The sequence below is a fragment of the Mus musculus genome, chromosome 14 (genome assembly GCF_000001635.26).
Source record: "Mus musculus strain C57BL/6J chromosome 14, GRCm38.p6 C57BL/6J".
Classification (NCBI taxonomy): Eukaryota; Metazoa; Chordata; class Mammalia; order Rodentia; family Muridae; genus Mus; species Mus musculus.
In genome coordinates this window covers 32,245,458-32,263,426 of record NC_000080.6, presented here as the reverse complement: position 1 = coordinate 32,263,426, position 17,969 = coordinate 32,245,458, and the positions used below count along the sequence as shown (strand labels likewise).

Sequence of the window (17,969 nt, the reverse complement as noted above, 5' to 3'; positions counted from 1 at the left end):
AAGCACCTGCCATCAATCCTGACAACCTGAGTCTGACCCTTTATTAATCTCAAAGCAACAACAGAAAACAAAATGCAGTTCTATAGGCTTAAAAAAAAGCACCAGTAACCGAGGAAATGTTTGGCTTCCTGTAGGTATGGTCTTCCAGTTACTCAAATGAAAGCGCACTTAGATATGCCAAAAAATAAAAGATGGGGGAGATAAAGTATATTACTACTCAAGACATTTTAAGAAAATAAGGTAATAGCAATGAAAAAATAACAAGTATAAATAATAAATTTAAACTACTTGGTCTAGGACCAGCAAGATGGCTCAGTGAAGAGTGCCTGCCATCAAGCCCATGATCCGAATTCAACCCTAGAACCCTGTGGGAGGAGGAGAGAACCAACACCCCCAAGCTCTCCTCTGACCTCACATGAGCTGTGGTATGCAAGCCAACACCCACCCCCCCCAATTTTTAAATAATGTAATAAAAATAAAATATAGGGTCTAATGCCCATTGAAGAAAAACACCTTGTCTGGGCAGTTTTTAATCTTCATAGCAGAGATTCAAGATGGGAAAAAACTACCCCATTGTGCAGACACACACACTAACCTGTGATAATAAGACACTCATTGTGATCCAGCACCTCAGTGAACAGCCGTGAAACAATCAATTCAGGATTGATTAAAAATCTGATTTCTTCTTGTACAAGTCCCGCACCAGTCACACCACCTCCAACAAAACGATTTGCAAAATCCACCTATTGGAGAAAATGTAGCATCACACAGCATGTGAACACCCACACACACGACAGAGCAATACATACTCCATGGGAGCAAATCTTTCTCTTTCCCATGAAAACCAGCTCCCAAATTTTCCTAAGGAGTGACCACAGTTGCTTAATCCTTCCATCTCAGGACAGCAAACAACTCTGCATACTTCTTTATCTTCAGGTCTTAAAACTTCCTATGGAACCTGGAAAATGATGCTTCTTAGATAAAATATTAAGTAAACACCTTATCTGTGTCCCTGGAATCATTAATCCAGATTAGTCTTGTGTGAGGTTTCCAGGTCACTTCCCTACATCTACCAGTCAGCTTCCCATTGACTATTTTAAATGACTTCCAAACAGTCAAACCTTTGTTTTCAGAAGTTGTTTTTATTCTGTGGAAGAATAAAGGGATAGTTTTATTTTGTTTTGTTTTCCTCTGTGTAATAGCCCTGGGTGTCCTGGAACTCACTCTGTAGACCAGGCTGGCCTCTGACTCAAGAGATCCACCTGCCTCTGCCTCTGCCTCCTGAGTGCCACCATGGCCTCACAAGGTATAAAATTTTTGTTTCAAATTAAACCCCATACCAAATTGCATGAATACTACCAGCTACTTTAGAAAATATAACCAATTGGGGGGAGGGGATCATAATCTAGTATAAGAAGAGAGATTCAATTCCATTAATATTTGTACTTTACTAAGTGTGAACAGCATGTTTGTTCTCCTTTCAGGGTGTAGGCAAGTGTTCTTCAGAGTAAGAGGCTGACTCCCTACTAAAGAATTTCAAGTCAACTGTCACGTTACTGCAGTTTTAGAGTGATTATTTAGATTATTTAATTAGATTGTTTAGATTATTCTAAAGATTTCGATTATACAAATGTACACTACTTAAATATATATACTATTAGACACATGTAAAACAATTTATCATAAATTTTAAGTTTTTCAACTATTATAAAATATAAGATCTCTCAAAACTTGTTCATATTTTCTAAAGCAGTGGAATGAAAATATGAAGCCAATTTTATAGAAGAATAGAGCAAGAATACAAATCTTATATTCAGCAAAAATATGAAAAGATAAAAATTAAGAAAGGACAACATATTCCTTCTTTTACCCATAAGATCATAAAAACTACTGACAAATACTGACAAGCTATTGAATGGAGATACAGAACCCACATATCTGGGCTGTATTCTGGGAGTTGAGACTAAACATCTAGAATAATTATTTTTCTTATATAGGAAAAAAAAAAGATTTTGGTGAAACTAGTCTATTGACAAATTACATAGCTACATATGAATTGTCCAGAACTAAGTAATGTGCCTTACAACCATCCAGCACAATAAAAGTTTACTAAACATTATGCTGGAACCTATGCGATAAATAAGAAGTTATGCAGTCCCAGGACTAGGGATGTAGCTTGTAATGAAACAGTGCTTGGCTGGCAAGTACAAGGATCAGGGTTTGATGCCCTTTGTCACAAAAATAAATTCAAAAGTATGTGGTCCCTGGGCTGAAAGGATCTGCAGTCTGGGTGGAGTGGAGCACGTCAGCAGGGAGACCGTGTGAGCACTCATGAAGCTCTGAATGTGAATGCTATGCTTTCTCAGTAGTGGGCTGGCCTGAACTCTGAGCACACAGGGGCAATGCAGCTTTACAACGGAAGCAGCATCCAATCCTGAGCTGCTGACAGGCTGAGAGGACACGGAACACTGTGAACAGCTGCTGGAGAGGACTGTAAACAGCGTCTCCATTATTCCTACAGTGTAGATGACATCACGCTGGGGGTTATAGAGAATGATAGGGAAGTCTGGGAAGGATTCCTTTAGCAACTTAGACCAGGTTTCATTAAGAAAAATGGTACAGTTTTAGTTTCAAGAATACAACTGAAAGAACATAAAATTAACAGCAAAGAGCTTGACTAGATATCTACCGAGAAACTGTAAGAGCCTCAAATAGGGCTGTGGTAGAATATAGGAAAGGAGAAACCTAGTAATTTCAGAAATGAAATGGACAGTATTTGAGAAGTGAAAAACTAACTACATGTCCATCATTGTAATATTTCTATGACTACAGATGGGGTTTGCAATCAACATTACTTGATTTTTATTGGAATCAGGTACATAACTAAAATAAAAAGATATGATATAAAAAGGGTACCAAACTTGTGAAATATATACTCTATAATACTTGTGAAAATAATACCATGCGGTGTTATTGTTCCCTCTTTGATAAAAAGACCAAAGACAGTCATTACCTGAAAGGTGAACATAGAAATACACTGTTAAAGCAAGAGCTTAAAAAAGAAAAGGAAACCTAAAGCTTTTAGTACTCACAAAGGCTCTTAACAAAGGGCTCTCCGTAACAGGTGAGCAGCCTGCTCCTGTACACAACTGCAAGCACATGAACGGCTTTACATGTAGCCAGCCACTTTCTAAGTCTCTTACTTTAAAGGTACTTGTTCAGATTACTCAGTTTCTGCATTGTGACTTAATGAAAAGAGAGAAATGATAACACTCCTTACAGAGGTTTTGTTGTTGCCTTTCATCATAACATAATTTGTACGTTGCATAACGAGCTTTTGGAGCACCACAATACAATATTCCCTGATCTCCTGGGGAGATGTGGCATGGGTAGAGTGAACAATTAATAGTGCTAGAAGCTTTACAGTAGTCTCTTAACCTACCAAGGCCCCATATTTCAACTATAATATACTGCAGGCAGGTGGGGAGAATCTCAACCCTGACTGTTGGTGAATGAGTTCTTGTTGAATTGTTCTGTAATGAGAGGTCAGCATTCCTGTGGTGCTAACTAGCATTAGCTTTGCTTAGTTCTTAGGTACATTATGCCTTTCTCATTTTATCCAAGACTTTATGTAGGAAAGAACTGCATAAAGAAGGAAATGCAACAGTAAGTGATATTCTTTTTTTGTTTTTTTTTGGTTAATGCTACTTTTATTTTATTTTTTTTTCCATTTTTATTAGGTATTTAGCTCATTTACATTTCCAATGCTATACCAAAAGTCCCCCATACCCACCCACCCCCACTCCCCTACCCACCCACTCCCCCTTTTTGGCCCTGGCGTTCCCCTGTACTGGGGCATATAAAGTTTGCAAGTCCAATGGGCCTCTCTTTCCAGTGATGGCCAACTAGTCCATCTTTTGATACATATGCAGCTAGAGTCAAGAGCTCCGGGGTATCCAAACGCTGACACCATCGCATACACTAGCAAGATTTTATCGAAAGGACCCAGATGTAGCTGTCTCTTGTGAGATTATGCCGGGTAAGTGATATTCATTTGGAACAATTTTTAAATACACTGAAAAATTATTTTTCAAGAAAAATTAAATGATTAATTACATCTTTTCAAATATAAAAAAATAGACATGTGTGTTGTATGTACATGCCTGTTGTGTGAGGTGTGTGAGGTGTGATGTGTGTGTGTGTGTGTGTATGTTGTGTTTGAGATAGGGTCCTGCTATCGCTCATGCATATCTTGAGCATGCTATGTTTTGAACTTGCAGCAATTCTCCTAAGTACTGGGATTACAGGCATGTGCCAGCATATCACCTGAAAAAGTTATTTAAAACAAAACAAAACTGGACAATGTAGACCATGTCTATAATCCTAGTTCTCAGAAGGCAGAGGCAGGAGGATCACAGGGTTAAGAGAACCTTGAATTACAGAGTGAGCCCAAGCTCAGTCTGAGTAACACGGTGAGAATCTGTCCTATACAACCCAAAATGAAGAAACAGAAAACAGAGGATGCTTCTTTTCGGATGTTATGCATAAATATGTCTACATAAAGGATTGTTCTAGAAAGAATATGACTCTTCAGTTACTTTGGGATGTATGTCATGATCTCATTAAGCCTCGGACTGTCCAGTGTTAGGATTACAGGAATGTGACACCATGTCTGGCTTTTTAACTATTTTTTCTCTCAGGTTTTGGGGAAAGGTGATGATAGTAAAGACTTCACAGTAAAGATGAAGGAATAGACAGGATTACTTGCTTTTCAACAGGGAAAAGTTGGTACAAATAGCTATATCATGTGTTTTGAAAGTATTCTATATGGGAAGAAATCTGTTTTATCAATCAGTCTTAGATGTCTGTCTGCCTCCTACACTCAAACAAGGCTTTTGGTGGCATAAAAACATCTCAAACTAGTCATGATTTAGGGCAAAAACAAGCCTTTAAAGAAAAAGAACAAAACTGCCTGCTGACAGCTTGTCAAGACCATACCCTAGGAACTTCATCCTCTGTCAGTATACAATCAATGTCTGAACCAAGACGACTGATGTTGTCCAGACCTTGGGATTTTCTGTCAAAAGCTTTTCTGAGAGGCACATGAGTATACACGGGCAAACGGCAGCTGTCAAAGTGATCTGCTCTCTTTTTCTCTATACCTTTCTGCATTACATCAATTCAGGAGACAAACGAGTCTTCAAATTTCCTTTACTGTTGGAAACCCATTAAGAGGAGTCTTAAATGCACACATCCTTGTGATATTAACGTACCTGTAGCATGCCTCGGCCGTTGCCTTCTATGGTACCCTCGTAAGTGACGTGTAAGCGTGTCAGAGGCTTTTCACACCTACAATGTAGAAGGTATTTTCTTAGGTAAGTAATGCACAACAAATAAATCTGAAAATACAAACAACTATGAAACAAAGGAAGCCATCAAATTGAAAGCCAGAAATAAACGTTGACACTCCTTGGGTTGATCCTCCCATTTTTCACGAAAGCATGCATATAAGCATTAAAATGAGGCAGAATATTATTCTCTCCTACATGATATTAACAGTTAAAATACTTCTCAAGATACAAAAATGAAATTTTATTATGCTAGAGTTTGCAATCTAATATAAAAAATCTGACCAGTACCTGCATGGTTCTTAAATGAGCTCTATTTTCACTAGTTTGATAACTTGTGCTTAGGGAGAGGTGCCAGTGGGATTCGGATCTGTAGAATTTGTATATTAACAGTGTCGACGAATAAACTTAGTGAGTGTAACTAAGTACTCAGCAGAATTTTTTTTTCTTTCACAAACTATAGTTACCGAGATATTGGCCTGTTATATATCAGGTTGATAATTTCATTGCATGAAAAACATTTGCAGATGACATTTTTTTCCTTAGTAGATTCCCATAGCTCCTCAATTGCTTATTGACTAAAGAGACTTAAGTTACATTAGGATCTAACAGAGATGAGACCCAAGTTACTTAAATAGTATGTTTATAATGTTTTTGCAGTAGGTGGTGAATAAACACACAAACAAAATACACACATGCACTCACACTAACACCCACCCACCCACACTAACACATACACACACATACACTAACACATACACACAGCCATACAATTTAGAAGTACTGTTTATTGCTGAGATTTACTAATGTCCACATTTTGAGCTCACAAATATTTGTGGCTAAACTCTAGTCTAACTGATAGATAAGTTTATTCTAAGATTTTTTAATACAACTTCTATTCTAAAATCTTTATTTGGATTAACTCATTTAATTATCAGATAACCTCCACTTTATAGACAAAAAATAAAAATACAGAAAGCATTTAATCGATTTACTCAAGCTAGTAAATAAAAAGCAGTAGAGATTTGAACCCAAGTGGCCTCTCATTGATTATAGCCATTAACAGTATACCATGCTTTTAGAAAAGGTCATATAATCTTTTGTATAAGTCTATAGGTTTTAATGTATAATGGCATCTTTATTATATTTGTTTATTTATTTTGTCTGTGTGTGTGTGTGTGTGTCAGTGCCCAAGTGCCACAATATTTGTGTACAGGTTAGAGTACAACTTTTGGGAGTTGGTTCTCTCCTTCACTCTTGTGAATTCTGGGAATGGAACTAGACTAGGCTTCTTTTTTTAGAAAAACTTCCCTTTCATGGTCCTAATATCCCAGTCATTTTCTTCAGAGGTAACGCTGCCTATAGGATATAACTGAAAAGACAAAGAGGCATGATCCAGAAACCCTTAAGCTGTCAATCAGGAAATACTATGCTTGGCAACATTTCTCCAAAACTGAAGTTGGTACCTGGCGTACCAGTCTCACTATAGTTAGGAAAAGGTTTGATAGGTCCTTTAACTTCCTAGTAGTTATCCATGTTTAGCCTCTGAAAATACCCTGCGCTCATGCCACAAGAATCAAAGACACAGACTATGGCTCTCTGTGATTAACTAAGCCTGGGTAGGGTACCTGCTAACAATCAAAGGGCTAACTCGAATATGGCAGAAACAGATTCAGGAAAGAGCCTGAGCAGTCCAGTTCTTGGCAGTAAACAATCCTTATCGCTCTTCCATCCTCCCTCTGTAAATGCACTTTCCTGGTTCAGTGGAGTCTGGGAGACTGAATTTAATAACACTCCCCAACTCACTCCTGAAGCAGCTAAAAGCTACCAAGTTAGGTTCTGCCTATCAGAGTTAAAGGGGCAATCAGTGTCACATAGGGGCTGTTAATGTATTCCTTTCACAAAGCAGCCATGCTAGAGCCTGCATTTCCACCAGTCCCTTCTCTACATTGGTGCCAGGCTAGTGAGCACTGTGACATATGTAGAAAAACAGACTGTATTCCTTGACTCCTATATCTCAACATAGTAGACGAGCAGAGGAAAACAAAGCTCTCTGCTCTAGACTGGACAGGGGACACAGTAAAATGTTTAGTTCTGACACAGTAAAATGTTTAGTTCTGGACACCACATTTGAAGAGAAACCAATGAAATCAAGGAATGTCAGAGGGGAGTTTACGATGTAAAACAAGTTAGTAGAGACTTGTGTCAATCTTAGAAGGAGAGATCAAGAGAGCACTTTTAAGGTTGAGAAAAGGTCCAATGCTGAAGAGCTTGACAAATCAGGTTCACTAATTGTAGTGCCAGGAAAACAGACAGACAGAGAGACACACACAGAGAGAGAGAGAGAGAGAGAGAGAGAGAGCAGGGAAAGGGACTTAGAGCAGACAGCCAGCCATGGTGAAAAGCAGTGTCAGATAGGCAGTAGCTAACCATGGGTGGGCGAAGTTAGAATAATGAAGGTGCCATCAATGAGCCTGTCTGGTCTTATCATTGAAAGGATGGCGTCACTGCTGTCCTGGGGGCTCCTGGCCCTCTCACCTCCACCTGCCATGGTTCTGTACACACTGTCCTGGCTCAGACCCTCTGCATGTTCACGATACTTTCTTCTACCCACTGCTCACTACTAAGAGTCATTTCAGTCATGCACTCGGCCTTCTGAAATACCCATCTCTGATGACCAAAGTATCACCTAAGCAGACAGATCCTTCCAGGTTAGCTAGCATAGAAATCATTCTCCTTTATCACATTTGATATTATATTATGAACAAAATTACAAACTATGAAAAAATATTTAAAATGAGAGACATTTCTTAGCATGAAATATATTCCTTAAATATACAAACAGTAAGTTTTATTATATATTTCTCTGTATTTAAAAAGCTAGTCCATTTTCTTTAATCATTGGAAATTTGCTCTAGATTAGGAAATGTATTTTCTATTTCAGAGTATTAAAGATCTTACAAATGTGGACTGAATCAGACTGGCTATTATTCTGTTCAGAATTACCAGATAAACACATGAAGAAAAAAAAAAAAGACCTGTAGTGAGGAATTCACAAAATCTGTCAATTGTGCATACAGACACACACACACACAAAATCAAACCTCAAAATTCTTGACATGCCAATTCTAAGACATGGTACAAGACATGCTTCCTTGCCCCGTCCTCCAGAACAACCCATTGGAATATACACCCCAGCTGCACAAGGAGCCAGGGAGAGCACTCAGCAGCAGCCGGACAGAAACCTGATGCTGAACAGAATGCACCTGAGAAGGCCCAACAAAGTCAGAGGATGAGAATCTTATTTAAAAGACACATGCTAACAGTAACAACCATGGATAAGCTATTTATAGGAGGAAACTCCTTGGAGGCAGGGCAATTAGAGACTGAAACTCATCTTCCTAAGATTAGTTGAAAAAGAGAATCCTCCCAGAATCAAACAGACTTTGCAATTCTAAGGTTGATGTTATTTTTATTATTACCTTTCCCATTCTGGAAAATCTTCAAGACTCTGTCTTGTAAATGTCACCAATCCTGTAGGTTCTACAAAAGTAATAAAAGAAATGACACACATACACATAAAATATTAATTTTTAACTTAATATGCTCAACAAAAAATATGGCTAACAACACCTATAAAAATAATTAGAACCAGGCATAGTGGCGTATGTGATGAGCACAGACCTGGGGAGAGGAGGATCAGCAGTCCAAATTCCTCTTTAGCTGATGTTCATCCTGAGACATACAGACTTTGTTGATACAGAGGATCAGCTGTACATGGAGATCATGACTAAAAATGCTATCATCTTAACATCAGGATCTCCTTCTATAAAACAATAATCTCTCACAAAAGAAAACTACAGATAACAGTACAACAGTATGACTTGAGAGCGGGTAGTTTTTGGTGATGTTTTAAAAACTGAAAAGTTGGTTTAGTATAAACAATGAATACAAGACTGAATTCCAATTTATAGACTTCTTTTCAAAGAAAAAACTTAACCCTATTCTCAAAAGCTGCTCACCAGATCTACATTTATGTGCTTTGTGGTGAAGTCTTAAGATTTAAAAACTAATTCCTGAGCATGTCATTTTAGAGCATGTCAGTAAGGTTTACATATTAGTCAACAGCTCTGCTCAGATAAATAGGCATTTTACCAGAGGAGAAATTACTGTGTTAATAAAAGTAATTAAAGGAATTACTTTTAAAATTAAAAATGAAAAGAATTGAAAAAAATTTTTAAAATAAACAATAGACTTAAAGGGATTAAAACTAAATATTAGTAAGATAGTCAACAATTTTGGAGAAAAAAAATTTTGGCTAGATTTACTGTTTTTTGTTTGGTTGGTTTTTTTTTCCAGCAAAAAGCAAAAAAATAAGTCATCTAGCCAGAAGTAATTTGTCTGCTTCAGACTAAAGAAGAACAAACTAAAAGGCTGATGCCTTGCCTGCTTCCTTCTGGAGGGGAAGGCTCTTAAGCACAAGAAAGAGATGTCAGAAACTATTAGTAGTGACAGCCTTGAGTCCAGCGAAAGCTCAGCATAAATATTACAGAAGGCAGTGCACTAGAACCAGGACTTCTTGTTAACACAGATCTTACAATAGCATTTAGATTTTTTTTAAAGACAAATGCACAGAGAGACTAAGAGAAATTGATAGATAAACACTACAGGCAAAGCAAGAAGGTGAGAAAGGCCTGGCCTTGAGAGCGTGGCTGAGCTACTACGCTTTAAATAGTTAACCTGTAAGTTTCGTTATTTCTAAACTATATGCAATAATTCAGAAGACTATCTTATCTTACAGTCCTGAAGTCCTCATCATGAATATTAAATACATAAGTGTAAGAAGCAGGTCCTGCTAGAATTATGTCTTATCTATTCTAAAGCTATGGTTTTTGGTTTTGTTTCTTCATATATTGAGTTTCTGAAACTAACACATTATTTTACAGTGGAGCTATCAAGGCATGGGTCTGAATTAAAATATGACTTTCCCAAAAAAGATCAGCATGTGCTTTTATATTCAACTTGAGGCACTACTGACTTGAGATTGGATTCAATCCTGCTGCAGACCTTTGCAGATCATGCTGGTGGTAGGATTCCAGACTTGGCACTTAAAATTTACGGTTCAAATTCTCAGAGATTCTCCTACTCCTCTATCTAGGATTACAGTTGAGATGTGTAAACTTCCACTGTCTCCTTTCTGCACAGCCAAGTTGCTTTCTCATTTATCCTTGTGTGCTAGTTCTATGTGCCAGCTCACCTGTAACAGTCACCACGGCTGTAACAGTCCTCCCTCTGGAGACACACAGTATGATGGAACTTCCTACCATAGACGGGTGTCTTGGAGTTTAACGCATTATGGGACTTTAAATCAATTTCTGAGGTCTCTGTACAGCAGACTCCAGAACCTTTACTACAAGCCTTTCACTCTCCTTCTGAGTTTTTCCTTCAGCCACTGGAGTCACATCAAGACCTACAGTAACACCACACTATATTTTTGCAAAGAAGTAAATTACTATGCAGAAGGGGAGGAGCAAAAAGAAACATTTTTATTTATATAAATTTATTTATCTATATATAATTTATTTCTTCATTCCAAGTCTCAAGGCTTTTGATTTATACATTTCTAGAGGGTTGATATATTTCTAGTGAACAAACAAAACATTTTAGATTTTTTTTCCTTAAAATAAATGAAATCTTAAATCTTAGAAAAGCAAATTATCTTTTAGAAAAGAAATATACGATTTGATAATCAGAATATGAAAGTCAACTTTCAATTACTTATTTATATCTAAGGCATGTTAGTAAAAATAATTCATAGCTTTATACTACACTGAATTGCATAATTGTAATTCTAACACTTAAAGGTGGGGGTAGGAGGTCTCTGAGTTTAAGGCTAACCTGTGCTACACAATGGGATCCTACCTCAACAAAGAGTTATATTTCTGTATATGTGAGTGAATATGCACATGTGTGTATATGTGCACATGTGTGTGTACGTACATTCATGTATTTATGTGTGTAAGCCAAAGAACATAAGGGTATTCCTCAGGCACTGCCAACTACTATTCATTCATTCATTCATTCATTCATTGTTAATTCATTCATTCATTTGCTCGTTTATTTTGTTTGTTTGTCTGTCTAAGACAAGATCTCTTACTGGCCTATAGGTTAGGTTGGCCAGAGAATATAGGGAATAGGCTGTCTCTGCCATTCCAATGCAGGGATTACAAGTGCCTGCCATTTCTCTGGCAATAGGGAACCAAGCTAAGTTCCTTGCCAGCCCTTTACAAACATCCCAGCTCTAAGGTTACATTTTAAGCAACTCATTGCAAATTCTAATTTAATTGTGTTTTTATAAGCCTGAATAATCCTGTATCTTCTTCAACATTTCAGGACACTGTGCAAAGCTAGGTAAGCTATAAATACTATTTATTAAGAAAGAATACGGTTTTCCCTTAAATATCAAAACCTTCTTCACCAGACTTCTTTTTTAAAATTTGACCAATATTTAGCAACATTGTACATAAAGGGGTAAATGATCTTAGAATGACTTCAAGATGTGATTTAAGACAAGCCCACAAGCTGGAGAACTAGAAAGGAAGAAAGCTCATTTCACTTGACCAGAAAAGACCTGAGTAACTCAGCAAATCTGGTTTTCTTTATCTTGTAAGAAAGTCTACCTACTGGTAAGAGTTAACATAGTAAGCATGTATCCTCTTGCTCAGTAGCCCAACCACCCTGTAGAGTAATTAGAGCTGCACTTCTGAGAAGCTGCTTCAGGGAGGTAAAGTAGTCAGGTCCCACAGAGGAAGAGACACATGCACACTAAATGTCACTGTCTCACAGTGACTGGTCAGTTTTCATTGCCAACTTGACACAAATAGAGTCACCCTGGAAGAAGGAATTTTAGTTGGGGAAGTGTCCAGATCAAATTTGCCTGTTGCTGTGTCTGTGAGAGACTACCTTGCTTTGTGACTGACTGGGAGGGCCTAGCCTACTGCAGACAGTACTATCCTTGAGCAGGTGGGCTGGGCTGGGTAACACACTGAGCCAGTAGCAACCAGGTACCGTTTCCGTTTCTGCTTGGATTTCCCTAGCGATGACCTGTGACCTGAAGTGTAAGCTAAAATAACCTCTTCCTCAGGCTGCCTTTTGTTTTTGGTGTTTATCATCATTATAGAGATCAAAGTAGGACAGTGGGGCAGGAAAGAAAGGAACAAAAATTTTAAAAAGAAAAAAAGATTTGATCTACAAAAATTACGCTACATAATGCTTCTTTAAATAAAAAAGCATCCTAAATGTATTTTCTGGTCATTGCACTCTCTGTTGAAAGTCATTTTGAGTCACAACAAACCTTGGGTATGTATTTCAAAGTACACAGCTCTAATTTTGGATATTACAGTATACATCTATGTCTATACATAAACAGTGTACTGGCTAGTTTTGTGTCAACTTGACACAGGCTGGAGTTATCACAGAGAAAGGAGCTTCAGTTGAGGAAATGCCTCCATGAGATCCAACTGTAAGGCATTTTCTCAATTAGTGATCAAGTGGGGAGGTCCCCTTGTGGATGGTGCCATCTCTGAGCTGGTAGTCTTGAGTTGTATAAGAAAGCAGGCTGAGCAAGCCAGGGGAGACAAACCAACAAGGAACATCCCTCCATGGCCCCTGCATCAGCTCCTGCTTCCTGACCTGCTTGAGTTCCAGTCCTGACTTCCTTGGTAATGATCAACAGTATGGAAGTATAAGCTGAGTAAACCCTTTCCTCCCCAACTTGCTTCTTGGTCATGATGTTTGTGCAGGAATAGAAACCCTAAGACAAACAGTATAAAATCTAGAATATTATATTAAGTTGTTGCTGTTCAAATATGCTTAAGCAAGCAATTATACTTCAAAATATAAAATATAACCTAACCCAGGTTATTTGATATGAATTTTCACCATCAGCAAGAAAAATTATAGTTATTAGTAAAGGAATTTACTTTTCTCTGTGACTCTTCGAAAGTAGCAGAAGAGTGTTTTCAGTTTTTCTGGTTTCCTTGATGAACGTCCTTCAAACAACCTAAAAGAGGTCAAAAGAAAAATGGTTAAAATGCCTTTGTGATTCACAAACACCAAGTCTCTGTTTTAAATCAAATACTAAATCGAATTCCTGCAGAAGGTACTCCTGGAACTCTGGAAAGGCAGAAAACCGGCATGGATTCAAAGGGCATCTAGAAAGAACTTGACCTGTTGTAAACAGGCTCCTCCTCGACGCTGAGCCAGCAGTGCTGCTCTTCCTCCGCCTACTCCTCCAGGGGCACAGCACTGTCTTGTCCCCGGGGTCAACTAGGATCACAGTTAATGTCTTTATGGCAAATACTATTTATAATGCATAATATTACTAAGCAGTTATGTAACTAAACAGATAGCATCTCAGAAAATATGTCATCCTCAGTTTTTGCAATAAAGTAAGTATGAGAGTCGAGCCACAGCTCAGACGAGACACTGGGAACAGAAGGAGTAGTCTCTGGTAATTAAACTGATTCTGTTCTGGACTGGATGTTTCTGACTTCCCAATATTCCTGTGCTGAAATAAAAATTCCCAACAAGGCTTTATTTGGAAACAAGGCCTGTATGAAGTGGAAAAGGCTGAGTTCGATGAGAAGAGTCCAAATCCTACAGTCTCGGGTCCTAGAGACAGCAAGTGAGACAGGGAGAAGGCACGGTCTACAAGACATAAAGAACCCTCACCTCAAACTGAACCACCAGCACCTCGATGTGGGATGTCTAGGTCCCAAACCGTGAAAAACTAAACCTTGTTGTTTGAGTCAGCGAGCCTGTGCTGTCTCGCTGTAGCATTCTGAGTTAATACAGATCCTTTCCTTGGCAACAAAGCCCAAGCACTCTCTATGCTGCAGTGTCCAGCAAGCCCGATCTGCACGGCTTAATTCTGTTTTCTTTGTAATGGCATGGCATTGTTATTGTTAACATGTAATTCAATTTATCTGAGGGAAAGAAATGCACGGCTTTAGAAGCATATGACCTGAGTAAGTAGTTCATTAGAAGATTTCACACAAAAGCACACTTTTGGCATAAGACCTAGCTTTCCAAAGGCATTTAAAAGCATGTGAAGATTCAGTGGCTATAAATAATGAAGATTCTCTGCCCCCAGTCATACATTCTGCCTTTACATCCAGAAAGCCTTCAAGTAAAAGTCTTCTTTAGGAAATGGTAAAATGGGTGGCATTTTTCATGATTAGAAGAACAATCTTATGTAAGAGCACAGGAAGAGGCAAGACAACTCACAGAATCCCCTATAAAATGGAAAGGAAATACAGCAAGGGCTTCTAGGTAGAAGGGTCTGAATTCAGATTCGGTTTCTGGAGAAACAATTTGTATGATTATCGCCTAAAAGAAATTCCAGTACTGAACAGTATTTTAACCTAACATGCTCTACTTTAAAAAATAGTTTAAAAGTACTTATAAGGTAACTTTTATTCGTTGCAGATTTGTTGTTCTAAAATACTTAACACAAATATGCTCATATCTAACTGGCAGCTAAAAAAGAGTCTGTAAAAGTGAGGGTTTCAGCTTGACATCTTCTGTAATATGTTAATTAGAACAGAGTCTATTTAAATAAAAATGACGGTGCAAATGAAGACATCACATGGCAGTTCAATTAAGCATCCTGTATTAATAAATACAATTTACTAAATGAATACTTTGGCCTTATACAAAATCCCTCTCTAGAACTACTACTTACTAGGAAAAAAAGGAGTATGAGAGTATGTATAGAGAACACAGTACCGTCTTTTTTTCTTTAGGGACAAACAGATGTACTATACAATTTAACTAAGGGGAAGGTCTTTAATATAACTACCACGGAAAGAGGAAAAAAATGACTATTGCCCTTAATGAATAATTCCCCCCAAGGGAAAAATGTCCCCTACTTGGTCAGCTACTTGTAAAATCACATAAAAGCCCTCATATTTCATAACCATAATCGTCAAGTACTAACCTTAGGAGCTCCCTGGGATAAGACGCTTATTATCCTGGCAACATGGAATTTTCTAAAACATTATATGGCTATCATTATTACTACAAATGAGTGAACATTTTATTTTACAAACTTAAATCTTAAAGGTACAGAGCTGAGCATGGTAGTAGTACATGGCAGTTCATTCTCGAATTTAGGATTGCATAAAGATCAAGAGTTTAAGGTTAACCTCAGCTACTGAGCTAAAGGCTAGTTTGAGCTACACGACACTACTGTCTCAACCATCTAACCACCCAAGCAAAATATTCCCAATTCTAAGTCTTAGTGACATAAATCAAACGGTTCCTGAATGTATTACATTGATTTACTATTCCAAGCCCAACTTCACATTATTTTTAAATGTAAATGTCAGCTTCCTTTTAAAAAAAGATATTGTTCTGTGTGTGCACACATGTACAACTGCACAAATGTCATAGTGCATGTGTAGGGTTGGAGGACAACTTCTGGAAGCCAGGTCTTCCCACCTAGCATGGACCCAGGGGATGGAATTCAGACAGCAGGGCTATGTGACAAGCATCTTTCTTGCTGAGCCATTCCTTCAGCCCATCCTCACCATCATCAGGGCCCCCCTCCTCCTTCACATATAGCCCGGCTGCCTTAGAACTTGCTGTGTAGACCAGACTGGCCTCAAACTCAGACTCAGAGTGATGAGATGAAAGGTGTGCACCATTATGTCTTCTGCATTTCTCACTTCCTTAGAAGGAAGAGTAAGTGTGTGTGTGTGTGTGTGTGTGTGTGTGTGTGTGTGTGTGTGTGTGTGTGTGTGTGTAGTGTGGTCAATCAGGAGAAATAAGATTAAAATCTTTGTGACAATTCTCCAGTTTGGCTACACTATGCATAGCCACCCAAATAAAATGACTTATCCTATTCTTGTATCATGTAAAAATAGCAGAATTCACTGGAAATGGACATGTGAATGATATACAATCTGAGGACAGGGCCTTGAGTGTAAAGAAAGATGAAGGGCCTGAGAGGGAAGAGTGAGGCTGAGAGACATGGGCCTGGACACTGAGAGGACATGAGACAGACAGACAAGCACAGACAGACAGACAAGCAAGGAGAAAGATGGGGAACTAACAATTATCAAGTATCATCTGATTAAAACTTCCAACATCTTTTTTTCCTACTGTAGATTTTTCAAAGTTCTAAAGACATGGAGCTGTTGTGCATTTTTCAATAAGCAACATGTATACAAATTTGTACATTAAGCCAGGCCATAATAATCCTTGCTCATGTAGAGAAGACATTTACACATACATAATACATTTACACTAAATAATAATTACAAATTATTTTGAAAAGCCAACACAAAAAAGCTAGTCAGGCAATTTAACTTTGTCCTAAATAAAACATTGTGCATTGTCAAGGGAGGAAGTCAGTAAAGGGTCAGATAGTTATTAATGTGTTTTTCCTTCTATACTTACAGAGAATCATGGTTAAACAAAACCTTCCCATGAGTGGAAAACATTACTGGAATTAGATCACACACACACACACACACACACACACACACACACACACCCCTCTTTAAATTAAGACTGAACTCCACTTGCATACAGTAAATCAAGTCCAAAGCACTATAACCTCCAGTTAAAACAGAAGCAAGTGATGCTATGAAACCTGGCCAGAAAGTCCTCCTTTGAGAGGCACTCTGCCATATGGCCCCAGCAGCATTTTCAATTCAGGGAAGAGGCAGATGTAAAAGCCTCCTGGGCTGCCCACTGCTGAGACCCACAATTTATCACTGACCATCTAGTTTCCATGTGATTTCAGAAGCATCAATGCTAATCACATTGGAAGCCTTTATATAAACGTTCAGGCTGAGAAAGGCAAGCAGGGGAAAAGGTCAGAGGTATTTAACATAACTAAGCAGGCCTGGAAGAACACAACAATAAATAAAAGAAGGAAGGCTTATTCAATTTATTGACGTCAGCCTCCCACCACACACTTCTACCATTTTTCATATTCACTCAAGTAGCTAGCCTTACCTCATCTGAGACTGAATTCTAGCCTCCCCCTACCCACACCCGAATTGCCAGAAGTTGTAACTCTAAATAAAAACCAGAAAGGGAGGGAGGGAGGGAGGAGGGAAGAAGGGGGGAAGGAAAATAGTCTATAATTTGTACTTGATCTTCTAGAAGTACAGGGGAAAGGGAACTTCATTTTGCCTTTCATTTCTTCAGCATTCTCGGAGTACTCAGTTTTTGCAAGGAAGTCAGACATGAAAAGCACCCGACCTAAGCAGAAGACAGTGTTCAAGTCTCATTCTTTCTATACATGAGGTATAGGCTCCCCAAAACCTCATTCCTGCATAAACTTCCCTGCCTAGAAACTCCCACAGAGAGAAGAACGGTAGGCTATAACAGACACATCAGTGGTTAGGAACTCATTCTTGTTGTTTGTTAGATTAGGGTCATTAAAACACACCACCTCACAAGCAGAGGCAGGTACAGGGTACTCAAGAATACTATCCAGACAGGCAGAGGTAACTAAAAACTTGATCTTTGATCTCTGAACTGAATCTTGAAGGAGGAATAAAAGCCACATAGAGAGAAGGGCAGTCCAGACAGTTACAAGGTTTA

General features: G+C 38.3%; 1 protein-coding gene across 5 annotated transcripts in view; it reads right to left on the bottom strand.

Annotated features, from left to right (window-relative positions):
- The window catches only part of Parg (poly (ADP-ribose) glycohydrolase), a 96,785-nt gene that overhangs the window by 35,288 nt on the left and 43,528 nt on the right, over nt 1-17,969 (bottom strand). For all 5 annotated transcript variants that reach the window (XM_030247822.1, XM_030247823.1, NM_001374221.1 and 2 more), the window contains 4 exons: nt 13,331-13,410; nt 8,831-8,891; nt 5,274-5,349; nt 596-743 (listed from right to left, as the gene is read on the bottom strand). In XM_030247822.1, coding sequence (XP_030103682.1) covers nt 596-743; nt 5,274-5,349; nt 8,831-8,891; nt 13,331-13,410 — 365 coding nt within the window. The remainder of the gene's footprint in view (nt 1-595; nt 744-5,273; nt 5,350-8,830; nt 8,892-13,330; nt 13,411-17,969) is intronic.